The sequence below is a fragment of the Gymnoscopelus braueri genome (assembly GCF_963280865.1).
Source record: "Gymnoscopelus braueri genome assembly, chromosome: 3".
NCBI classification, from domain to species: Eukaryota; Metazoa; Chordata; class Actinopteri; order Myctophiformes; family Myctophidae; genus Gymnoscopelus; species Gymnoscopelus braueri.
The window spans coordinates 3,510,525-3,537,335 of NC_137612.1; the positions used below are offsets into that span (position 1 = coordinate 3,510,525).

At 40.6% G+C, this 26,811-nt stretch overlaps 2 protein-coding genes across 4 annotated transcripts in view; both read left to right on the forward strand.

The window, feature by feature from the left end:
* Window positions 1–5,080: 5,080 nt before the first annotated feature.
* Window positions 5,081–12,115, forward strand: frs3 (fibroblast growth factor receptor substrate 3). The gene is made up of 7 exons (XM_080425179.1): window positions 5,081–5,212; window positions 6,347–6,472; window positions 6,601–6,689; window positions 6,971–7,157; window positions 7,339–7,500; window positions 7,978–8,099; window positions 8,430–12,115. The coding sequence occupies exons 3-7, from the start codon at window positions 6,624–6,626 to the stop codon at window positions 9,750–9,752; spliced, it is 1,860 nt and encodes a 619-aa protein (XP_080281305.1). The 5' UTR covers window positions 5,081–5,212; window positions 6,347–6,472; window positions 6,601–6,623; the 3' UTR covers window positions 9,753–12,115.
* Window positions 12,116–18,550: 6,435 nt separating this feature from the next.
* slc6a11a (solute carrier family 6 member 11a) overlaps window positions 18,551–26,811 on the forward strand; it is a 15,804-nt gene continuing 7,543 nt past the window's right edge. Inside the window, exons 1-4 of one of the 3 annotated variants that reach the window (XR_013932961.1) lie at window positions 18,551–18,780; window positions 19,240–19,415; window positions 21,889–22,023; window positions 23,107–23,247. Coding sequence is in view for 1 of the 3 variants with exons in the window: in XM_080425180.1 (XP_080281306.1) it covers window positions 18,773–18,780; window positions 19,240–19,415; window positions 21,889–22,023; window positions 23,107–23,247 (460 nt within the window). In the remaining 2 variants the exon portion in view is untranslated. The remainder of the gene's footprint in view (window positions 18,781–19,239; window positions 19,416–21,888; window positions 22,024–23,106; window positions 23,248–26,811) is intronic. The other 2 variants (XR_013932962.1, XM_080425180.1) reach the window with 2 other exon arrangements.

Below are 26,811 nucleotides of genomic sequence, written 5' to 3' on the forward strand. Positions count from 1 at the left end.
TGATTGATAGAATACTTTATTAGCAGTTTGCAAAAAAAAAGTACAGGAAAGTACAGTTCAATACAAGGCCAGGTAAGAGGATTCAAAATGGTTTCCATTGGGGTCCTTTGTACTCAATTCATAGAGGTAGGCCTATAATAATAGGCTATATAACTAGGTATTAATAATACAAAGGTAGTGAGCAGTAATAAGTAATAATAGTGTTTAAAGTGTAGAAATATTTAGGTGCCTGCCAAACAGACTTTACAAATATCAGTTTTTGATTGATTTACTTTATTAACAGCAATTGTATCAGCATCTTCCTTGGGTTACAGATCAAGAATATGCACACACACTGAATAACGATGTTGCAGCCAAATGAATATCAAAATACTGTATATAGATATAGAATATAAATGGGAGAATCAATTAGCAACTGGGATATGCAGAATATAGCCTATACATGCAGCAGAAAGATGGCCAAAGCCCAAAGTATATAGTGGATAGTGCTAATAATAAATATGATGGTGAACTACAGCAATTCTGAGCTAGATAAAATGTACAATTTGTGCAAGAGATGTACAAAAAGATTTAGAATACTGTGTTGGTAAGTGAGTAGGCTAAGTAGAGGTTAACAGGTTAAAGCAAGGGTCTTCAACATTTTCCAGACCAAGGACCCCTTAGCTGACAGAGAGCAGCAGGGACCCATAACATTGTGTTGCAGATTGAACTTTTTCATATATTTTGTTAGCATATTGACAGACATTTAAACCGTCAATACTTTGAAAACTTGACCTTTCACTCTGCACTTGGTCTGATCTTGTTTTCCCTCTACACCAAACCTATTTGCCGAAAATAGCCGATCTACAAGCTCACAACGGCTCGCAGTGCGAGGCATTGTGAGCTTGTAGATTGGCTATTTTCGCTAATGTTCCCCTCAGTGGTTAATGAAAAAGTGTTAAATGGTTAATGTAAAAACAAAAAGAAGTTCCTATCACACAAATATTTTGTGTCCCCACTGCAGAAACTCTGAGGACCCCTTAGGGGTCTCGGACCCCCTGTTGAAGACCCCTGGGTTAAAGACAATCAATGTGTCCGTACACAGACAAACGTGTCCGTGGCTAGACTTGGCCCTGTCTGTGGCAACATTTTAAATCTTTTGTTTTTTACATTATTTTGATCAAAAGAATCAATTACTGAATGTCTCAGTCTCCAGGTCAGAATATGCATGTCACTTATTCTGACACTATGTATGACACATTAGGAGTCCACTGGTACAGCGGTTCTCTAACGTTTTATTTTCAAGGACCCCCAAGTGCACAAATGGACCCTATGGGTCCATTTGGTTCCATTTGTGCACTCTCAGAGTTGTAAAGGTTTGTCTGTTTCTGGTAATAATATCATTTTCCACAAATATTTATGTCCATGGCAAAGGCACAAGCCAGCATGGCGATGACCCCTGGTTAAAGAGTTGACCTGGCAGTTTGGTTATTGTTCAGGGAATCAGGGTTAATGAGATCTGTTGCCTGAGGAGCTTATATAGTGACAGCACAGCCATGTTGCCTGAACACAGTGACACAAACAGTCAGTGGCTGGGTAATCTCTCACGACAGACAGGATTTATTTTTCCGAATGGGTTCCCAGATTGATTGATGGGATAATGTGGATCCTTTAAACCAATGGTTCTCAGCCTTTTCAGGGCAGGACCCCCCAAAATAATCATTTTTGAAACTGGGGATCCCCCAGTGGCTCCACCCTGATAATCACTTGGAATGTAGGAGTTGAGGCATTCAATTTAGTTTGACTCGGTTCCATATAAATATTGTGAAAATAGCCGATCTACAAGCTCACAACGCCTCGCAACGTATTATTTGACAATTGGCCAATGTTTAACCAGTTATAGTATAGTTTGTTGATTACTTTTGATGCAGTAATGGTCTTTTTTCTTTTCTTCTCTTTGTATTTTTGTTTTGAGGCAATAAAAAGGTCTTAAAAGTCCTTAAATTGTCACTTCACTGTCATCTGGGGAGCCCCCCAAAATCATGTGGGGACCCCCCCTGGGGGTCCCGACCCTCAGGTTGAGAACCACTGCTTTAAACCATCTGTGAAAAGGAGGGATGATGATGGGTACATTGGTTTCAGTAATCTACTTCAGGTAATTGAAACTGATCAACCCCTCCACTGAGGTCCTGTTGACCATAAGGGACCTTTAGGTCCTCTCTGCCATCACATACAGAAAACCATGAACATGGTGGTGAAGGTGAACACCAGCCAGGTGATCGGACTCAGATCTTGAGATTCCATCATGGGCCGGCTGCTTTCCTGGTGTCCACCCGTTTCAACATCCTCCTCACATCATCATGCTCTGAGAGGGTTGCTCCAGAGCACATTGTAAAGTGCTTTGGCCAAAAGGTAGTATTATGCACTATTTGTAATTTACGTATAAATATCCATGATAATCTCCTTGGTTTTATATCCAAGAGGAGGCTGTTATCCTGCATGGCACCACAACGACAGGTCTGCCACCTGCTCCAGATACAGTAGGCCTTCTCGTCACTGTTTGTGGTCAGGCCCACCACCACTGTGTCATCTGCAAACTTGATGATAGTGTTGGAGATATCTGGTCACTGTGTGTGTGTGTGTGTGTGTGTGTGTGTGTGTGTGTGTGTGTGTGTGTGTGTGTGTGTGTGGGGTGTGTGTGTGTGTGTGTGTGTGTGTGTGTGTGTGTGTGTGTGTGTGTGTGTGTGTGTGTGTGTGTGTGTGTGTGTGTGTGTGTGTGTGTGTGTGTGTGTGTGTGTGGGGTGTGTGTGTGTGTGTGTGTGTGTGTGTGTGCGTGTGCGTGTGCGTGTGCGTGTGCGTGTGCGTGTGCGTGTGCGTGTGTGTGGGGTGTGTGTGTGTGTGTGTGTGTGTGTGTGTGTGTGTGTGTGTGTGTGTGTGTGTGTGTGTGTGTGTGTGTGTGTGTGTGTGGGGTGTGTGTGTGTGTGTGGGGTGTGTGTGTGTGTGTGTGTGTGTGTGTGTGCGTGTGCGTGTGCGTGTGCGTGTGCGTGTGCGTGTGTGTGTGTGTGGGGCTCCGGTGTTGAAGGTGAGGGTGTTTAAGGTGTGTCTGCCCACCTTGACAACCTGAGATCCAGGCACACACGGGGAGTTCAGTTCAAAAATCGAAAGGAGCACAAACTGCTTGGATGTGTTAAGTGTAAGTTCAACTACACAACAGACATTCGTATTTGAATTCGTATTCAAAATGGGATGTTCTAAAGCCTAAATGCTGAACTGATCGCGCTTCATGTCATTTTCTGTTATTACTTGTTATTTAGATTTAGACTATTGTGTAAACAAATTGGGGCCAGTTCAACACAGAAGCAGATATAACACAGCACCATAAAGACAATACATAGATTCTCCAAAAAATACACCCATACAGTAGGCCTACATCCATCACACGATATTGTCAGCAAAGGCAGTTTGTTTAATGTTGCAATGGCAGAGGAGACCAAAACCCTGCTGAATTGAGCCCTCCTCCATTTCAAGGTCCTGTATCTCCATCCAGATGGCAGTGCTGTGAAGTGCTGATTGGGGGTGGGGGTGGCGGTTGATCGGTGTTATTTGCTATATAAGATGCCCTTTTCAGTATTATTTATGCTGCTGAAGAAAGTGCCAACAAAACTGTTCCAAATTCAGTAGCTATACTGAAACAATCGGATATGTTCCTTGTGGTCACATCAGCTTTTAGAGCACCCAGCAAAATAACAATGTACTCAAAATGTTTTAACAAACCTACTAAGGGTTGCAGTCAACAGTTATGCCGTGACTAATACTAGTATGATTGATTTGCTCTACGGAGGACATATCCTCAAATCACATCAAGTTATATGTTTATTGATGTTACAGTCATTACTTTTTTCAATAACATTTTTAATAGCAAAGCTTATGTAATCATGATTTTCTTTATGTTAACCAAAAGGATATTTCACTTTCAAACATGTTTGGGGTCATTTTAACGTCTACTCTGGCTTTTGTGAGCACCCCAGACAGTTTTTAAGTTGCTTAATTCAGTATTTAGATATTTGATATTAATTTCATCAGACACGCTCCCTTCCTATACAAACCCATTGTAACTTCAAACTCCATTTAACCATGATAGATTCATAGAAAAAACCTGTCCTTGGTTCTGGTGATTCATACGGCTCTCCTAATATGTGAGGGGGCTGTGTTTTTTATTATTATTGTATTGTATGTCTCTGACTAAATGTCTTAATGAATCCCAGACCTTTTCTGATGGAGACACTGGTGGAGTTGGGCAATGCTTGAATGAAACACCAGCTAGGGAGAAGTCTTTACATTTGTTGCATGTACACTAAATCTGAGACGGAAAAAAAAGAAGTTCACACTTTGGCCTGTGTATGCCTTAAATTTAACAACACAATACCTATGTGAAGAGTTTCATCTTCAGTTCAAGAACTGAAAAGAAAACACATTTAAGAATAATAGGTGACCCTAGCAGCCACAATTCCTCAAAAGAGGGCTGGTGCATCATAGTTAGAGAGGGTATAAGTCATATATAATGGGAGCATTCATGTGTGGACCCCAGGAAGAATAGTCTTCACTACAGTGCTGACTATGAGGCTGCGTAATAACAGGTGGGACTAATGATATACAATAAGTGTTTTTATTTTTTACTTTATCAGTACTTCTTTGAGTACACTCATGTACAATAAAGGGGGAAATGTTATACCCCCCCAAAAAAATATTTCAACCTGGCATCCCTATTTTGGACAAACCACTGGATGAATTCGTATTGCATTATTTGACTTAATATGTTCAAATCCTATCCCCAGTCACACCTTTCCCAGTATCCCCCCCCCCCTCGGTCCTCCAGCCTCCATACCTTCTGCCCCCCCCCCACCCAAATAATAATAAAAAAAACACTCGTTGTCTGACTGTGAACTCTCACCCCGTTGGTTGGGAAATGTCACTGGGAGGCCCGTACTGCAGTAGGGGGGCGTAAGGAGAGAGAGAGAGAGAGAGAGAGAGAGAGAGAGAGAGAGAGAACAACAACATTTTATTGCTGTCACTAGATTTTTTTTTTACATTTTTATTTGCGTTTCTTCTGTGCAAGACAAGTGCCATACATATGCCATCATTAACAGCTGCAGCCAGAGAGCCGGTCATCATCATCTGCCGTCTCAATGCTTATTTCTAGGCTACTAAGGGCTAATAACAATCCGTCCAACATGTGAGTATAGCAAATGATCTCTTTCCTCAGTTTCCCTTTAACTGCTAAATTGTGTCGCTGCTATTGTATCCACTGACCATCGGAACATAATGGCTACATTGTGTCGACGTGCAGTTCAGTGTGCATAGAATGATGCTTCATCGCATAGCTGTGACATATTCTGTTGCACTTCAAATTGATTTGAGCGCCGATCGGCTTCTTCTGGATTTTGCGTCGTCTTTGGCTAATTGAGCAAAAGGCTGCGATGTGTCTATTTTTTTTAAAGCCTAGATGAATAAAAGATGTGCCTGTTGTTGCTGTCCTATGATGTATGACAGGTGTATGACTGTGTCATGTAGCCTAGCTCTTATAGCCTGATGCTGGTTCTGATTCAAGATTGCTCGCTGTTCTGAATCAAAACCAGGCTAGAGTCACTGGTTGACTCTATAGCCTGGCATCTTAAGTCAGTCAGATGTAGGCTACAGGCCTGGATTAGAGAACACAACAATAATGCGGTGTTGTTCCGAAAATATACGTATCTGCAGCCTATTTACAGATAATAACAGACTAAATTGAACAGAAATCACATGAATCCATATGTGAGCATTTATTTGTTTTGTGTTTCCTGTGCGATACAGTAGCACTGCATGCTGGACACAGATCACAGATGTGTCCAGAATGTTGTAGACTTCTACTTGATGGAATCATGTGTTTATTCATGTGTTCATTTGTCCAAGTATTTTAAACATATTTGTAATGACTTAAAAACATCATCCTATTTACTGCACCATATCACATAATAGCATAAGCATAATATAGATGGCTAAATAAGGACCTTTATTCACAACTGGCTGTGGTTATTAGTGTAACATTTAATGTGAGAAGTTTGTTGTATCATTATTTTATTATAGTTAAACATTATACCAGAGGGTAAATTATACAGTTACTTTTTGATAGAAACTATAGAGAAGGAGGGGTATTTTTACATGAAATTCTGCAAGGCAAACTAAAAGGGAACACATTTTTATCGGTACAATCAATGAGATACATTTCTTTCCTTTATTCTTAAATTCTAAAATATGTTTTTCTCTTGACAAGTTCTTACACTTGTTCTATGTATATTTACTGTAAGTACAGTAGCTTTACCCATTTCAGGAGGGAGAAGATTATGTTTCTCTTGAAGATGTCAATCCACCCAACGGGCTTGTGTTTTACAATGATGCCCAGTAGAGGATCCTGGGATTGAGGCTTGAATCTCTCTCCACTGATGGCCTGGACTGAGTAAGTTGTTCTCCAAAGTGTATGATTGAATGTTGCTTGTGTTTGATGCAGTATATTAAGTCCATCATCTTAAAAGCAAATCAATGCCTGCTTTCATGCTTTCATGCGTTGCTTCTTTGCGATAACAGGTTTCAGCTGGTCTGCTGAAGCTATGGGGAGCTGTTGGAGCTGTCTATACAGAGACCCCATCCGAGACAACCATCTCACCAAATTCAAGGTTAAACCCCAAACTGTTGTGTTTCATATTCATTCAGTTGTTATCGCTCTCTTTTAATGTGATCTGTGGTGCTGGTAAATTCCAAGATGTGGATTATCAATACATATATTTTTTTGTTTGTCAATAGCTCTTGCAGCCCAGACAAATGTATATTGTCATATCAGTTCTTAAGCTTTGCAATGATATTAAATATCATTCTGTTTTCACAATTGTCTTTGGTCTTGTCTTTTTGGGGGGAGTTGACTTATGTTATATATGACTTTTATTTAACTTTTTGCCAGGTCACTAATGTGGATGATGAGGGCAATGAGTTGGGTTCTGGAACCATGGAGCTCACGCAGACAGAGCTCATCCTACACACACGCAAAAGGGATGCCATCCGGTGGCCCTATCTTTGCTTGCGACGCTACGGCTATGACTCCAACCTCTTTTCCTTTGAGAGCGGTCGCCGCTGTCAAACTGGGCAGGGTAGGTCATCTGTTAAGTTGCTCTACTCTAAATACTGTACATCCCTGGTCAATATGCTTCAATCAGATACAGCAGCATTGTGCAAAGCCATAGGGTTTTTTGTTCTGTTTGTGTGGGTGTTGTTGACCGACACTAACTTAATCCACATTGTTGCTTTGCTTTTGGCTTTTTTTTCACCCAGGAATTTTTGCATTCAAGTGTTCTCGAGCAGAGGAGATCTTCAACCTGCTCCAGGAGCTAATGCAGTGCAATAGCATTAATGTAGTGGAAGAGTCAATGATGATGAGCCGTGGTGGTCACACGCCAGAGATGGACATGCCACGCACACCGCAGACTCCCAACAGTGAGTTACATACACATAATGATAATGATAATGAACTTATTTATACAGCACATTTCCAGACATAGTCACAAAGTGCTTTACAGAGCAGGATAAAAGGAGCAACATGATAAGCATTTGGAGATAAACTACAACAAAAGATCAGTGAATAAAACACACAGTAGGCACAAAATGTAAAATAGACCCATACAGATATAATCAATTGAACAAAAAGTGGCAAGACATTTTTAAGAAAAGGACTTAGCATAGAGATGGGTTTTCAGAAGAGTTTTAAAAGATGACACTGATTTTGCACGTCAGAGGTCAACAGGTAGGGCGTTCCAAAGCTTAGGGGCCCGGACTGCAAAAGCCTGGCCACCCTTTGTGATGAGCGTTGTGAGTGTGGGAGTCTCCAGGAGGGCCTTATCTGAGGACATACACACACACACACAGTGCAGTGTCCCTTAATGTCTCCATGTCATGACATTCATCTGTTTACAGCTCCAGGATTCCCCGTCCAGGGCTTTCCCAATGGCTACCCTGGTTATCCAAACACCTCCCAGCCCTCCCTTGCTGACGATCATGGCCACACCCTCATGGCCTTGGAAGACCAGGTAAGGGAGGTCAGTTGACCATATACCCATTTTGATGTTACTTCACACTCAAGGACCCAAATGGCCACTGTTTAAATATGGTCAAGGACCTATCCTCCTCTATATGATTGATTGATTGAATACTTTATTAGCAGTTTGCAAAAAAAAGCACAGGAAAGTACAGTTCAATACAAGGTCAGCTAAGAGGATTTAAACCCCAAGAAAGCCTATGGCCTATTGGGGTCCTTTGTACTCAATTCATAGAGATATCACAATACTATGAACTCAAACTGAAATCACTGAGGCGGTCTTAGTTCCCGATTGCTTAGCTCTAACGTACCACGTGTTTCTCTTCCCTAGACCCACACGTACGTGAATACTGTTAGTATGGAGGGGGATCTTGCTATGCGTCACTGTGTGCACTCGCTGCCCGAGGGGCATCCCAGCTCTTTCCCAGAGGCAGCACGGGGGGCCATGCCCGTTGGGGGGCAAGGAACCCAGCCAAACATGCGCTGCTGCCCCCTGGAGGAGCGCAAAGATCCTCAGGTGTTCTTGCAGCCGTCGGCGCAGGAGGTTAAATTCATGCTGGGCCCCACTCCGGCACAGCGCCATCTAATGGAGCGGGACAGGGAGAGGCAACATGTGCACAATGCCCATGGCCTTCAGCCTGTAGAGGGCGCCACAGGCTCAGAGACGGAGGGAGACAACAAGCCCCCGCTGCACATGTGCAACTCTCACTCCTACCACCACTTCCACCACCTCATGCACCGGCAGCATCCGGGTCACGAGCACCCAGAGGGCTGCCCGGGCAGCCAGCTCACCTACGAGAACATCAACGGCCTGAGGGGCGGCCGCAAGCAGAGGCTGAGTCCCAGCAGCGTGTCCCAGTCGGTGGGTTCGAGTAGCAGCAGCAGCACGGGGGACAGCCACTCGCTCTCCCTCTCGCACCCCCACGGCCCCTCGTCTCTGCCCCCGCAGGCCGGCTACCCCTGCGAGAGAGGCCCGGGCGGGGGTCACCGGCGGACGGCGCTGCTCAACTACGAGAACCTGCCCTCCCTGCCCCCCGTGTGGGAGTACAGCGCCCTGCAGCGGGACGAGGAGCAGGACGAGGAGGACGAGGAGCAGGACGAGGAGGAGTACGAGGAGGAGGAGGAAGACTTCGACGAGTACGAGTTCTCGGAGGGTCCGGGGACGCCCAACGGCTACCACCAGGACGGCCGGGGCGTCCACCGAGACGCCCTGCAGGACTACGTCAACACTGAGCAGGTGCAGCAGCCCCCCCGGCTCCGGCACGCCTGCCCCCCGCACCCGCAGTCGTGTCGGTCGGACAGAGGGGGGCGAATATTTAACTTTGATTTCCGCAGACGGTCGGGGGCCGGGGGGGTCGGCGGCTGCGAGCACGGCCACGTGCCTCCGTCGCGGCAGCTGAACTACATCCAGGTGGACATAGAGGGAGAGCCGCCGTGCCCGGCCCTCGGCAGCAGCGGGGGTGCCCAGTCCCAGCCACAGCACCAGCGCCTCCCGCCCCAGAAGTGTGGCCAGCAGGCACCCCGGCGCAGTGAGTTCTACGCCGTCATCGACCTGAAGAAGACGGCCGCCATGTCCAACCTGCAGAAAGCTCTTCCCAGGGACGACGGGACTTCCAGAAAGACTCGCCACAACAGCACAGACCTGCCTCTGTAAAAGGTGTTTAGGGTGAAGAAGAGGAAAGACGAAGACAGCAAATAAAGAGGTAAAATAAAAGGTGAGGATGTAGAGCTTGATGGGACAGGCTTATCCTCATCTTAGCACACTGGACCCTTCACTGTCATCCATTCATTCGACTGTCGGGCTGAATAACAGTACAGGTACCTAATTAGAAACGTACTGAAACGTATCTGTGCATATTATATCACAGAGGCTCTCTAGAACGTTAGGAGTTAGGAGAAATTGCCATTTTATTGTGTGTTATTTATTGGATGTGGTGTGACGCTCTTTTGAGTGACCTGCAGTGGTAACTGCAACTACTGTTTGCTGGATTTCAGATTAAACCCTATATATACACCGTTGCATTATAGTTGAAATTTGACCTTCAAGCTGAGCTGTAACTTAGAGCAGCATTGTTTTCAGTGGAGGCAGTTATTTCCATGCTTTGTTGGCAAATTTTAAATTATTCAACCCATTTTCACTCATAGGTATGTTGGTTCCAGCTATTTATTTTCACTCTTCAGTTGGTAACATGCTATAGTGCATCCATGAAGTTTCCTCTTAATTATTACACTCCAGTTTATTTTTTTTTTAAATAATTCTAAGAGTCTAAATTGTAACTTTTTCCTCATTATTTGGCCTTTGAGCAGTTGTTAGAATGAAGAATGGTTAATGGTTCCTCCAAGGTATCGGCCAATATTCATACCTCATTACCATTGTGGTTGGTAGGAAAGAATTGTTGGTATTTTTTACTATATGTCTACACAGAGCGTTTTGCACACAGTCCTATGGAATTGTACATTATATATCATAAGAATAGTTTAGTCCAACCCAAATTTTAACATACAGCACAATAGAACATTTTAATTAAATTGCATTATAAACAAATGTGGTGATAGCCTCAAGTTTGAAGTTAACCTTGTCCTTTATCAAACGACAAAAATTGTCGCACACATGGTATAAATTTGCTTCTTCTCCCTCCCATCTGCGTGGGAGAAATGAGAAGGCAGGACATAATTGATCACACCTTCTACATATCATTCCACACTAATAGGAAATCCATATGGTTTACTATTTAGAGACCTGTGACGATTGTCACATTGCACGGATTACACTTGGCCACCGAAATTATCCTGCTATACTTCTGTTCTTTTAGGTCCACGGGTCAGACTAATTCCACCAGACATATGCGGTCACTGGCCAAACATTTCATCGACATTGTTCGTTACCATTGTGGACAGTACATTGTTTTATGATTTTATGCAGATCTTTTATAAAAACCTCAAATAGTGGCATTAAGCTATAACCTCATATAAAATGTACTGATTCTATAATTAGTGAATTATCAGATTGAGAAGGTCTATTTAAAAGGTACTAAATCAAGTATGTTGCAGAGTCATGCAGTGAGGCTTTTTAATCAGCCTTTGATATTTATTTATTTATCTATTTATTTATTTGAGTATGTATTTATTCATTAATTTATTCAGTTAGCTGTTTGTAATCGTTTTGTTTAAAATGTGATAACCAGCTGTTTGTAATCCAGTTGGTAATATGGAGACCAAAGTTTCACCTTACATTGCCACTGGATACTGGTATTACTGTTATAACTGTGCTTAATTATTAAAGAAAGAAAAAAAGGAAGAAAGAAAGGAAGAAAGAAAGAAAGAAAAGGAATTTATATTTAAAGTGCCAAAACTTAACTGCTAACTGTATGTTGAATAAAATCATATGTGCCATTAGGAGGTGTAGAGAACCATAAGGCAGTTATTCTCAACATGAACGGGACCTGAAGGTCAGGCTACATAACTCCTGAGTCAATCTTTTTTGAGGATAAGTAAAGATTGAAAGGACAAATTTGACACATTCCACCTCATCCACATCGACAGCCATTTTGGAGTGAGATATATAAGAATGGTAACGTTGTGGTCTGGTAATCACAGCTACAGTGGTATTATGCTGCTACATGTACATATTAACAGTAGCTTATGTCAGCTACTTGTCATGATTAAATATCATGTGTTGGAGCCTATGCCATATCAGATCTTTTGTGTTGTTGTTTGGTATTAGAGCTAGCAGTGTTGTGTTCTTTTGAGATCTGTATCTCTGAACTGTAAAAACAAAAAACAAAAAAATAGAAAAGACAATAGTATTAGATGTCTCTCTCTGGTACTTGGACACATTTTCCAAACATCAAGCCTTGTATACATTACAAACTGGTGTCTCACACAGTAGGTGAAGTAACTTATCCTCAGTTATAGCCAGAGTCACATAGTCATAGCTCAATCCTCATCTTCACCTTAACATTTCAACTGATGGAAATAGACTAGATTTAGACATGCACAGGCAAATCTACCTGGAAAATCAGCCCTTCCACTGTCCCATCAGCACAAGTATTGATAAAGTTTAGCTTTAGGTGAAAATTAAGTAAAGCAGATTAGTATTTATGATAATTTTAGCTTTATGTTTGTGAGCTATCAACATGACCACCAATTTCTTGATATTGGCCTTAAAATGTCTTTGCCCGATGATCTTTCAATGCAGCCAAGTAGCCTACATTTAGATATAATTTAGTCTGGTGATATCAATGGATCATGAAATTGAAGAACAGGATTTTATGACCAAACGGTAATATCACAGCATTTTTTGTCACTGCTACAATACTTGTGCTAATGTGAAATTGTAAGGACTGACTGCAACAACTTTTGTCTCCAAAGGTTAAAATAAAAGCCCCATGCATTAATCTACTTTCATCTGACAGTTATCTTTTGAAGTTAATACTTTTATTTCGGTATAACGTTACCACAATAGTTCAACTTTTTGTTTGTCCAAATAATACAGTACAGTTGACTGTATTTATAAACATATTACATTTGGAAGGGTCTTTACATTTTGCAATAATTAATGAATATAGCTCTATGTTGATCTGAATTACGTTTCTGACTGTGTGAAGTGTGAACATTTGAATAGAAATCTAAAGAGCTGTGTGTTTATTGTACTTAAAGCTTAATTTATCCTCCACGTCACAGCGGGGTCGCTTGCCAACAAGTGTTGGAAAGTGACACCGTCATACTATGGATTATAAATTAGGCTTAACGGCCTCTTCTGTGAATCAGTTGTTTCAGGTACTATGTTCATGATTCATATTTCATCATACTGCAGGTTTTAGATGAGAAAGAAGAAAATGTCTGCCTGTTTATTGATTGTGTGACACTGTATAATATATGCTTAAACACACACCTGAACAGTGCCATAGGTATTCCATACATATTGTAGTTCACGATGTACAAGCAGAATTTTCAAGCTGATTATTAACTGATTCATCAGAATCTCTTACTGTCTTAAACAGTTCTCACAATTTAATAACCGTGACTACAAGTTCATTTATATTTTTCCAGTGAAATTATGAATCGTGTCATTTATAGATTGTATCGTAGATACTTTTACACATACATAATTCATGTTTTACAACTACTTCATAGGAGGTTCTATTCTAGGTCCCCTCCTGTTTTCGCTCTAAACTTCGTATCTTTGCCAAAAATAGCCGATCTACAAGTTCACATGATGTCATGACGTGTTGTGAGCTTGTAGATTTTCGCCAACTGTTAGCCCCGGATTAGGGATGCTAAGATTGACTTAAAGTAAATGGCCCATTATAAATTCTGATATCTAAATCCAGATTCTAATAGTTTTAGTGCACTTCCAGTTCCAGGTTAAGACATGCTTATGCACGGTCTGCAGGTTTGGTTTGACAGGGCAAGGTGTGAACATTTCAAAGAGAAGCTCCCTGTCACTAAATCCTGAAAAAAAAAAGGGATTTTCAACCAAAGGGCTTGCTATATGTTAACTGTCAAAAACAATGAGCGTATCTTGAAGCCCATCTAGATATTCTCACTGTGCCTTCCTGAAGGCAGCCTATAGTGAAATAATTAAGACTCATTTATACTGTTTAACAACCGTGTTGACAAAGTATAAAATAGCCTTGACACTTAGGCTGAAACATTGGATATGGGCTTTATTTAGATTTACAGAAACCATGTAAAAAAAAAAAGGAACAGCAAAATCCTCAGTATTAAACACTGAAACATCCATAATTCAATCATTTAAATGGTGCATTCAAATATCCACTATACTGTGTGACCGAAAGTTACTAGATATTAAAATGTGATTAGTGTGTGCTGAAATATTATCATCGCTGTCAGCCAGAAACCTTGTATCTCCATATTTCATCTTTTTGTGTGTGTTTTTCCCCCATAAATTAATCCCCTACTAAGTACTTTATACTTTGTCATTTGATAGTACCCCCCCCCCCCAAATGAGCTAAAGTAGCAGATTTACAAGCTCACAACATGTGAGCTTGTAGATCTGCTATTTTAGTCTTTTTTTGTGTCTATTTTTTTATGTTTGAAAGTTTCCCCCTATAATGACACGCCCAGAATAGGGATGTCGGGTTGAAAGGGGTTAAGTCTGTCTGTGTGTTTTAACAAATATTTAACCAATGAAAGTATAAGAGCTACAGTACGTTGGATCCACCGGTTATTTTTTTTCTCCATTTCCTGAAAAGGACAAGGTTTTCCCCCGACAGCAAGTATAGCACACAGTATAAGAAGTATTGAATAGGGAAAACAGCACACATGACATCTTAGATTCTCAACACTTTCCTCTCACAGGGCTTATGAATGAATAAATAACTTTCATCTTTTATTTAATCGATTGTTGTTTTTCTGCCTTATTTGACACAGCTGAAAATGTGTTTAAAAAAAAAATAACTTTCTGTATTTCAAAGAGCATACATTTGTCAAGACAGCAATTTGTGTTACAATCAGCAACTAAAGACAACAATTGCAACATTACAGAATATAATGTTCACCACCAAAGAAAGCGGTAGAAGAAATTTTAAAAAAAAATAGCTCCAGCTCACTAATTAACATGTCCATATTCATCACTTAATGTAAATAAGGCCAACAATACAACTCATGGTCAGTGGTAGGTGTGCCATGTAGCTGCACCTCATCATCATCATCATCATCATCATCATCATCATCATCATCATCATTATCACTTACATCAGCGGTTCTCAACCTGTGGGTCGGGACCCCCAGGGGGGTCCCCACATGATTTTTGGGGGGTCCCCAGATGACAGTGATGTGACAATTTAAGGACTTTTTTACTACCTAAAAAAAAAGACTGCATCAAAAGTATTCAACAAACCTGGTCAAACATTGGCCAAATTGTCAAACATTTTTTTAAATAGCCGATCTGCAAGCTCACAACACCTCAGCGTTGTGAGATGGTAGATCGGCTATTTTCACAATGTTTATCTGTGGAACTGAGTCAAACTCCTACAATTCCAAGTGCTTGTCAGGGTGGGGGGGTGGGGGTCCCCAGTTCAAATATGATTATTTTGGGGGGTTACGGCCTGAAAAGGCTGACAACCACTGCCATACATGACTGTGTGCGACAGCTCATTGTACAACTTTGTAAAACCCGATGCCCTCCCTTAAGTTCATAATCACAATGATGAAATACATATCTGTTTAAAATATTGAAACTATCTCAAATCTTAAATCTCTCAAGTATCACTTTTTTTCTCCTTTTTTTTATTTCACCTATTTGTTATTTTTGTTTTTGTTTCATCTGTCAGGGGGTGTGTGATAAGACCTTGTTGGCAATGTACATTTATGGGTCCATCTTCACGTTATTATCTTTCAGAGCCTGTGCGTAGTGTTTTTTTGTGACAGGTTAATGTTTATTTGTATACAGGTTGCATTAGCCAAATTTAGTGACTTAAAGATTTTGTGACTTCAAAATGAAAGAGTGCCAAATGTCCCTGAGCATTTTTTAAAAGCCAGGACTCACACGAAGGACTGCAAAGACTTCCTCCTATATTGTAGATTCTACTTTATGATCTGAATGTATAGAATGAAGGAGGTTTACCAACGCTAAATGTGTTTTTTTTGCTGTAAGAGGGGGGAAAAGTGTTAACATTTTTGTCACAATTTGAAATTTGAAAATGAAACCAAGTTTCTTCATATATTTCTTGTACGTACGTACGTATGTCTTTGTATGTCAATTCATAGCTTATATATCAGTATGCAGTGGAGGTCTTCTCAATTTTTTCATTACAGATGACTATGAAAAAGCAAATTTTGTGCCATTTGTTAGATTGTAGAATGAAAACCCTCAGGCATTTCCAGTAGAAGTGGTTTCTAAAGAGGAGGCATATCCGTACGCTGTAAAATCCTGAGTATTAATTTATGGGTCCATTTGGTTACATTTGTACATTTGGAGTCTACAAATAGTTAAATTAACCACATCAACCCTGGCGTCCCTATTTTGGGCATGTCATTATAGGTGAAAATGTTGAATTTGTTTCTAAAAGAAATTGAAAATATTTGAAAATAATGGCTTAAGTGGTTAACACTGAGGATTTGACTGTGTACTCTGCTCTCCATCCCATTCTGTATGAAATACCAAGTGAGCATGCCAATAGATGAATGTTACTCATCTACAAACAGATTGTCCAAAAACCTCTGACAAAATGTAATTGCCATTATTAAAAATCCACCTATGAAAGTATTCTATTAAACATCAACATTTTATTACTCTCATATCTTTAATGTCCTTCGGAGTAACAATAAATGCATTAAAGTAAAGCAATTCCTATTATGTGTAATTTCTTTTTAAAGCTAGAGCATTTACAATGTATTTTTTATGTATTCCTAGAACATTTTTAAACAAATATTTCAACATACCCTGCTGAAGCATCCTCATACAATTTGTTTTAAAGAACTCCTGTCATTGCAGTAACCCTCTTTTAACCTTTAGGCTAATAACACACTTGCATGTGCGCACATACAGGCTCACGCACACGCGCGCGCACACACACACACACACACACACACACACACACACACACACACACACACACACACACACACACACACACACACACACACACACACACACACACACACACACACACACACATTAACAGTCTTTTAAAGAGACCTTAAAGATGTGAAGGTGGTGAAATTATTAGTACGCCATCTAAAGTGTGAGTATGTGTGTGTGTGTGTGTGTGTGTGTGTGTGTGTGTGTGCGTGCGTGCGTGCGTGTGCGCGTGTGTGTGTGTGTGTGTGTGTGTGTGTGTGTGTGTGTGTGTGTGTGTGAGACTGTGTGTGACTCTGTGTGTGACTGTGTGTGTGTGTGTGTGTGTGTGTGTGTGTGTGTGTGTGTGTGTGTGTGTGTGCGCACGCGTGTGGGGGGTACCTTTGTTGAATGAATAATGATTACAGTTCCGAAGACTAATTTATTGTTTGTTATATGACCATGTTGCTCGGTGAAAACAACAGATTTTCTTGTTTACGGCAAGCTACGCAGTCGTACAATGAAGTATGAATTAGTCATAACTAGCACCTGAGATATGGACATAGTGTGCATGTGGCATCTATGCCCAGATACGACTGTTGGGAAAACATTTACTTTGGATCATTCAAAGTGTTTCAAAATATGTATAGCCACCTGCAACTAATCAAACTTCTCAGCGCAAATTACTTTCAAAGTGGACATCACCATGTTTTCCACCAGAAATTATTATTATTTAATTGCTTTGCAGGTGTATGTTTAACTTTTTTTGAGCATGCACTCTGTGTCTGCCTGTGTATGTAAACAATTTTTAATTATATAAATGTTCAGTGAGCATGGTCTTTGTTAGTAATAGATCTTTTCCAGCAAAATGTAAATATATGCCTTATACACAGTCTTGTCTTGTGTTGATATGTCTGTCTTGTTTTATGGTTATTGGATTATCATTGTATCAAAACAGGAGCCTCACAAATAAAGCAGAGCTTTTATTGTTTCTACTGTATATTTGGGTGTCAGTCAGTAAGCATACAGCCAAAACATGTTGATTTATGCCTCCTCTTAATAATTTAGTTTGGTGTAACTGAAGAACAAGACCCCTAAAGGTAGACAATACATAAGACGTCACGAAACTTGTACTGCTGTTATTTGAGCATTGACTATACCATTTGAAACTCGATCAACTGAAACTTCCAGTTTATTTACCTCTCAATGTTCTCTATGTGTAAAAGCCGGTAAACTCAAAGCCTTAATCTAGACCCTGCATGGACATCACAAACGTGATGTAGTTTAATTGACTTCAATTCCCTTATCTCACAAATAACTTTTTATTCACTACCACAGTTTCAGTCCAGTCTACTATCTGGTATCTACCGAGGGCTGGACGATATATTGATATTAAGTCGATATTGTGATATGAGACTTGGATTTGGGATACCATATATCATGATATGGAATAAGTGTTGTTTTTTCCTGGTTTTAAAGGCTTCATTACAGTAAAGCGATATCATTTTCTGAACTGGACTGTTATTGCCATTTTATTATTTGCCTTTACCAACTTATTATATAGACATTACTGATGATTATTTGGCAAAGCTATATCTCAAGGCGTAAATATGTTGTGTCACAATATAAATACTGAGGTATTTGGTCACAAATACAGTCTCATTTTTGTATGTTTAATGTTGTCCAGCAGAATAAGCCTTTGAAAAGACAGTACAAAATTATTGAATCCTGATTATTATTAACCATTAATAGACGGAATGGCAAGTTTCCTAATCACCAAATAACTGAACTAATTAAAAGCTCTGCCATGCCAGAGAAGGCTCAGCTGATTTGGTTTAGTTGTTAGCAACTGAGCCAATCTCACCCCAAGCTGAAGCTCGTGCATCTCAGTGGAAAAATACAGCAAGGAAGTGATGTACCCTGGGGGCTTGTCATAAGCCAACCTGCCTGTCTTTTTAGTTAAAACATCATGAAGAGTGAAGGATTTAGGCATTTCTCAAAAAGAAGTGACAACAATGACTCTTTGTTTCTTACTCTGGTCCTGCTCATGACATCTTGCCTTTCTAAAGATCCTGTATAGTGCACGCTGGCTGAGAGGAATACTGATCAGTTAGTTGTTGTTGTTCAAGACAACAGGGGGATACTCTGTCATGGAAGGGTAAGTACCTGCACTCTTATTAGATTTGGGAGAACAGTTATTGCTGTCATTCTTTAAAAAAAAAAGATTTAAAAAGTTGTTTTCATTCTAATTTTTGGGAGTTCTTTTTTTTTTGCATTTTCTTGTTCTTTATTAATAACAAATGTGTGAGACAGACAAGATATCAACAGACACATGTTTTTAACTGAACTTAAAAAGTGCATACATAATTGAAAAAAAAGAAAAAACACATTTATACTAAACATCCACAGTTGACCTTCCAGCCTTGATAAGGTTGTATGCTCAAGTTCAGCTGTACATAAATAGAGCTTAAAACACAGTCATAACAACCTGGGGGCATTTCTGGCTCGTTTTGTTCCGGCTGTTGTAGACGAGGTATACAGCATTCCGTGCCAACTTTCATTCATACTGATATTGTATCCAGCCTGTCTCTGCCTGTCTCTTTGTGAACATGAAAAGGGAACATCCTAAAGGAAACAGCCATGGAGCATCGAGCCAGAAAAAGAAAGGACAGGTTCTACTGGAGCGGGGCCAGTGGGCCAGCAAAGTGGAGTTTCTGCTCGCTGTGGCAGGAACCTTGGTCGGGCTGGGCAACCTGTGGAGGTTCCCATATTTGTGTTACAAAAATGGAGGAGGTAGGAATTATTGATTTGCATAATATGCATAATATACAAACATGTATATACAGGTTGTAGTTTTCTTTTATAAACAAAAAGAACGGGCTCACACACTGAAAGATGAAAACTCTAGAGGCTCTTTAGATTACATTTTTTTTCCCTTTACTTTACAAAAGTGCAATAAGTGACATGGTGTCATCATCATGTCACTGAACCCACATGACTCCCCTGGCACTATGATGTGTGATTATGTAATCTTCTGCCAAGCCTTGCTTCCTCAGCCTATCTTACATGTACATTCAGTAGACCTGGCATTCACCCATTCAACTGACTGTTTAACTGACATGCCAGTGTCTTTCAACTTTTGTGTCCTTATAAACCTTGGTTTCAACTAAGAGGATCCACATGCTGAATATTGTACATAATTGAATGAGTTGCATTTTCATAAGAAATATATATATGAGTGACATGGTGACACCATGTCATTTTTTTTGCACTTTTGTAAGTAAAGGACTATTTTTTTGCATCTAAAAGAGTGTCAGTTTTCATCTTTCAGTGTTCAAGCCCCTTCTTTTTGTTTATGGACTTTCATGCTTGCCTCTTGCACCTGTTTTCAGCCCTATAGTAAAGCCTTGAGTTTAGAGCGCAAAACTCTCTACCTCTTTCACTTTGTAATTTTCCTTTAGCCATCTGTTCATCGTTTTTTTCAACTTGTCAGATCATTGGTATTTCAAGTATGTGTTTGTGTGAGTGAGAACATAACCTTGAAAGGACAAAAAGTTCAAAGGAGGCACTTTAGTATTTTACCGAACATGGGTATACAGGTGGGTTTATACAGGTGTGGCAGCAGAATATTATCATTCTTTATTGCTGTTATTATTATTAGTCATGTTATTATGAAAATGTGTAAGAAATCCTGGTGTACATGCATCCCAAGAAAATTAATAATAAAAATAATAATAGAAAAACATAATATGTTTTTCTACTATTATTTTTATTATTCATTATTTGGAAGTTAGTCTCTGGAAATGTAGCAGCTACCAGAGTCGTTACTAATTTATATCTGTAGAAGAAATATCATAGTAGGGGAGGAGGGGCACACACCATTGTTTTGCCTTAGTTACAGTACTTTTAATTGTTGACTTAAAAAAAATCTATATTCTGAGACTTTCAAAATACGATTTCTTTCAATTCTAAGTAATCACATTCAGTCAATGTCCAATGAATTTCCTAAGGCCATCTGACTGTTTTTACTTAGTCTTCTACAGTACCTTTCAGGCTATAGCCTATAGGTACACTCTGTCCTGCACCCCTTTGTCTTTAAACTGCAGGTGAAATGTCTCTGGGAACTAACCTTGAGTAAATTGTAGGTGAAATGCATTTCCAAGAATGACTAGAATGTTGTTTATTCTGGTGTTGGGCAAGTTACTCAAGAAGAGTTACTAGTTACTAACTTAGTTACTAGTTATTATTACTCCTTTAAGAAGTAATAAAAGTACTTTACTTATTACTTGGTATCAAGAGTAAGTAGTTAGAGTTTAGTTTAGACCTGCCCACAAATGCTTCAAATGTCACAGTTTGTTGCAGAAACATGATTAGGTAGCCTACTCATTAGGTACAAATTAGGTACTCATGAGTCATGATACATGTGACCATGGCCGTCAAACAGGGTTTTCATACTCCATACCATTTGCCTGTAATTGCCTTCAAAAATGTCTATTTCTTACAAAAAACGCCATGAACGCATGCTCCAATCATCCCCAAATTGGAACCGCATGTCTATTCAGCGCACCTCAACAGTGCACAAACGCAAACAGTTGCACCGCCTGAGTCCGTCATACAACCCCCCCCCCCCCCCATCCTCCCCCCACAGCTTCCTCGTGTCCTGTTCTGACGGCTGCACCGCATGACCCACACACAGTGGTGGAAAGTAACTAAGTACATTTACTTAAGTACTGTACTTAAGTACAATTTTGAGGTATTTGTACTTTACTTGAGTATTTCCAATTTTCAGTACTTTTACTTCTACTCCACTACATCTCAGAGGCAAATATTGTACTTTTTACTCTACTACAATTATTTGAAAACTTTAGTTACTAGTTACTTTTCAGATATAAACTATGATATAATGAAACATACATTAACCACTTTAACCCTATTTTATACCTAGGCTACTTTTACTTAAGTAAAGAATTTGAGTACTTTTTCCACCACTGCGCCACACACAGCACGTTTGAATGTTTTAATTATTCCCATTTGTTATGGAAAACATAAGTGTGTGAAAAGTGGAAATTGCTTGGACTGAAGCGTGGCGTTCAGTCCAAACACATTGGACTGATTTCTTTCTTCTCACACAGTCACATCACTTCTATTTTATGTCCCTAGACATAGAAACGTATTGATTTTGGTGACCCATTTCCTTGTGTGAATATGAGTGACAGAAAGCAGTCAGTGGATATGTTTTTCAACTGTAGGTATATGTGATTCACAGGTGCATTTCTGATTCCATATGTCCTGTTCTTGCTCACCTGTGGAATTCCTATGTTCCTCCTTGAGACTACCATGGGGCAGTATACATCTCAGGGATGCATCACCTGTTGGAGACACTTCTGCCCCCTGTTTGAAGGTCAGTTCAATAGAACTGGAAAAGGCTTAGCTGCTGGTTATCTGATTCTAACGTACAGTACATAGCTACCCTTTAACTGTGATCTGTTGTCTAAATTGAAAGGTAAAAGTGGTAGAATTGTATCAAAATAGTTTTTCAGAACTCCAAAGACACAAGCAAAAGACACAAACGCACACACACACACACGCACACGCACACACGCGCACACACGCGCACACACACGCACGCACGCACGCACGCACGCACGCACGCACGCACGCACGCACGCACGCACGCACGCACGCACGCACGCACGCACGCACGCACGCACGCACGCACGCACGCACGCACACACACACACACACACACACACACACACACACACACACACACACACACACACACACACACACACACACATACACACACACACACACACACACACACTTAAAGGTCCTTAAATTGGGCCACTTCACTGTCATCTGGGGACCCCCCACCCACCCCCCCCAAAGAAAAATAAAAAATCATGTTGGGACCCCCTCTAGGGGTCCTGACCCACAGGTTGAGAACCACTGGCCTAATGCATATCCATTTGACACGAAAGTGTTTGGGAACCACTGTATTATGTTCCCTGGTCTAGTTTTCTTGGTCTTGGATTTTGATAACCACCTATCTCACTGTCCTGCATTGTGGTCCTCACCCTGCTCACACAGTGTAGGTCAGTGGTTCTCAAAGTGGGGTCCGGGGACCACCAGGGGTCCTTGGGGAGGTTCCAGGGGGTCCCCAGCTAAATGTGTTGATATAGCGTCACAATAATTTGAACCACTTTAACCTTTTATACCTCTTTGGCTATTACAAAATAGAAGTTAACAAGATCCTTTTTTTTTTTTGGTAACTCAAATCTTTGCTTCTGGGGTGGTCCCTGAAACAAAATATTTTGAGATGGCGGCGGGGGGGGGGGGGGGGGGGATACATATCATTTTGGGGGTCCTTGACATGAAAAGGTTTGAGAACCACTGGTGTAGGCAGGAGGTACTGTTCTCTTCTCAGCTGTTCCAAATAAAAAGTTCATCCTGAGTCACCAGGTTACATCTGTCCCTTCAGGTATCGGCTACGCCACCCAGGTAGTGATTGCATACGCTGCCGTGTCCTACATCATCATCCAGGCCTGGGCTTTCTTCTACCTGTTCTATGCCTTCAGTGCAGAGGTTCCATGGGCCAGCTGCAGGAACGCCTGGAACACAGGTAAATAATATAACAAGTAGACGTTGTTTTAGTAAAAGGTATACGGGCCAGTGGTCATCAACGTGTCCGTACACAGACAAATGTGCCCGTGGCAAGACTTGTCTATGTATGTCTGTGGTCCATTTTTTGTTTTAGCTGGAAAAGATGTGAAAAGATCAGAAAAACAGATCTGCAGAAGGATCTGTATCTGCTACAAAAGCAAAGGAGGGCAGAAACTTTTTCAACAAGTAAAGCTTGTTGAAAAGGGTTTTCACCGTTGGAAAAAGTGTCCAAAAATAACAATATGTAACCAATAATAACACTCCACAATCATGATCGAACCGTGGAAACCCTTGATCCACAGCCTGGGGGTCCACAATCACCATCAGACCTACAGCTTCAAAGTCTGCTCACCTCTGATCAAAGTTAGGAGCCCCTTGCATGAAACTAGTTGTGGCACTGCATTCCTTTAAATCCTGTCATGCCCTAGCTTTATCCTTATCTAATCACTCATCTGTACAGTACGTACAGCCAGGTACATGATGGTTTTGACTCTCATCTTGTTGTTGAGAGTCCGTTGACACGCCTTACATCACAACTATGCAAGGTACCTAAGACTTTCTCATCATGATAGGAGATGTCTTATCAAGATGCCACCGTGATGGAAACCACAACTATCCAAGTTCCTTACCAAACCAAAAAACTGTTTTGGTTTGTTAGGTAGAACTGGTAGAACTTGATCTCCTCGATCCTAACCTCAAGTAACACTGTCCTCTGAAAAGCCAGCAATCTCTATAAGCACCATATGACACGCACCCACTCTGCACCTAAATGGCCCTTTGCGTGTAACGTGCGATGGAAGAACTAACTGTACAGATATGACCCAATTATTGAAATCCCAAATACGGAATAGACTTTCCCCATGTCACATTTAATGCCTGTCTTAGCCACCTGGCAGTCTTAAGGTTTTCTTCAGAATAGGTAACCTCTTTAACACCTGGCATGTCATTCATTATAGGCTAAGTAAATAAATAAATAATTAGAACAATTTCTGAAACGTTTTGAAAATACCCGATCTACAAGCTCTCAACATGTCATGATGTAATGTGTTGTGAGCTTGTAGATTGGCTTTTTTTTTTCACTTATATTTCTTTGTGGCTCAGTGGTTAATGCAAAAATACTATCATAGTAAAATGTGTAGCACATTGGCATTGACACTATGGCATATTAGGAGTTCATTATGTATTTCTGGTAAAACATCATTGATCACGTTTGTCTGTGGCAAAAAATATATATTGACGAAAATGTCCATCACAAGCTGGCATGGTGATGACCCCTGTTGTGGGAACATACATTGTTTGATTTAATTATTTGTTGGTGCAAGCCTCTGATCTTCTGGAAGTTTGTTCCAACTATTTGTGTGGCATAATAACTAAGCAAACACTGTATTTTAACTCTGGAAACAGACCGACCCTGGACAACCTGACACTTCTCGAGGGTTCATAATGTAAAAGCAAGTCAGAGATGTATTATTTTGGATCTCTTGTTTATTTAGTCAAGTGCCCCACCACAGCAGATCAAACACGACGGACGTTTCGGCCCGCAGGCCTTCCTCAGCGTCACGTCGTTGTGTGTGATCTGCTGTGCTGGGCACTTGATTAAATAAACAAGAAATCCTAAAAGGACCAAGTGAGTGCTGGTGATCCTTTCTAAGATATTATTTCTGCCAGAACCGTACACCCGATACACGTGAACTGTGAACTATTCTTCTGATGAGTGCTCGCCTTTCATCCTTTTCATGTATCATTTTGGCCCTAAACCACTGAGTAGTTTAAAGATTAAATCAATTATATGAACTCAATGGAAGCCAGTGCGGCTGAGAATTTGAGTAATGTGTTCAGCTTTCTTGGTTCTAGTCATAACTCCAGCGGCTTTCTGCATTCTGAATGAGCTGTTCTGTAGCTGTTTGATTAGATTTCTGGAGACCAGAGAGAAGACCATTACAGAGATAAAGGCCTGTATAAATTGTTAAACCTGAAGGGCTGAAACCCTATTGTTGTCCTCGAGGTTTTTCTTGTTTGTTTTCTCTTTGTTTGGCCATGTCTCCATTTGCTGTGAGAAAGAACATGTGATAGATTCTTAGAAAGGATCACCAGCTCTCACTTGATCCTTTTAGGATTTCTTGTTTATTTAGTCAGAAGCCACAGGCAGCAGATCATATACAACAGACCGGTCCGTCGTGTATGATCTGCTGCTGGGGCTTGTTGATGCCTCCAATGAGCATCAATAATATTTATTAAATGAGTTAATTATTTGATAGGACATAACTCAACACTCTAGGACCAACTGTGAAGATTAGTCCTTGCATTTTGTTTCATATTTTGAAAAACAGTTTCTTTCCCTAAAGTTTTTTCAATTATTGAACTATTATTAATAGGCACAAAGACAAATGCAACTATAACTATATAGTTGCATTATATATAACTATAAATTGCTCTGAACTGGCGCAAAAGGATACTTAACTAAATCAAGGTGTGAAGGAGATATTGAATGTCAATACTGATTAACTGAGATAAGTGATGTCTGTGGATGAGGGCTAGTTCTGTCATATATAGCTCTGAGGCTCACAGCTGGAGGCCTGGCTGATGATAGCAACTGTTGTCTGTTGACGGGTGACCCTTGTCCTCCGGACTTGTTTAAACAGTTGTGAGAATCAAGCAATATAGCCTAAGAGACTTCTTCCTGTATCTCTGGGAACTAACCTTGAGTAAAGCATATTGAGAGGTAATTATGTTATCTGTGGGCCAACCGCTGTCTCCTTTAATGTCATGTCCAGGGCCAAGCCTCATCACTATGCCGGCTTGTGATGAACATAGCTTTCTTCACAAAATGTGTTCATAAAGGTGTCTACTAACACCTCTTAATTTGTTCCAACACAACTCCCATGGGAAACTTCACAGGAGCCAATGAAAGTTGGGGAACCCGGGGGGCCTGGGCAAAAACGCCCGCTTTTCAGGGGGCCTATCAATCAAATTGTGGTGGCCGTAATTGTCACTTATTTATCTTTGTTGAGTCAAATAGAAAGATATCTCCATTTTCTACTGTTGTGTTTAATTTGCATAATTGGCTAATTATTGGCCAAATTCAGACCTGACAGGTCTGAATTTGCTGATAATTCAGTAAAGAAAACTCAAACAGGGGTGCCCGCTGGCCTAGCTGTCCAGGCGCATACCATTTCCTGTTAGCCTACTTTCCTATCAATAAAGGCAGAAACAGCCCAAAAAAATATCTTTAAAAAAAAGAAAGAAAAAAAAAGAAAACTCAAACAGCATGAGTCTTTATAGTCTAGAGATCATTAGCAGACCAGGCTCAGGTGGACCTCACTGGTGAACCAACTCAGGGCAACCAAGGCTCTGGTGGGAGGATTCAGGGGAATTGGGAGGTAGCGACCATGACACCTTTAATGACAAAAGCTGTGCTATACAGTTTAGAATGGCGCGTGTTAATTGTACAATATAATTGTTTTACCTGCATTTAATTCTGCGTATAATCAACCCCCCCCCCACCCCCCCCCTCCCTGTTTCT

Coding starts and splice junctions, on each gene's coding strand:
- frs3 (XM_080425179.1), top strand. CDS start 6,624: ATGGGGAGCTGTTGGAGCTGTCTATACAGAGACCCCATCCGAGACAAC. Junction 7,158..7,338: donor CCGCTGTCAAACTGGGCAGG/GTAGGTCATCTG, acceptor TTTTTCACCCAG/GAATTTTTGCATTCAAGTGT. Junction 7,501..7,977: donor CACACCGCAGACTCCCAACA/GTGAGTTACATA, acceptor ATCTGTTTACAG/CTCCAGGATTCCCCGTCCAG.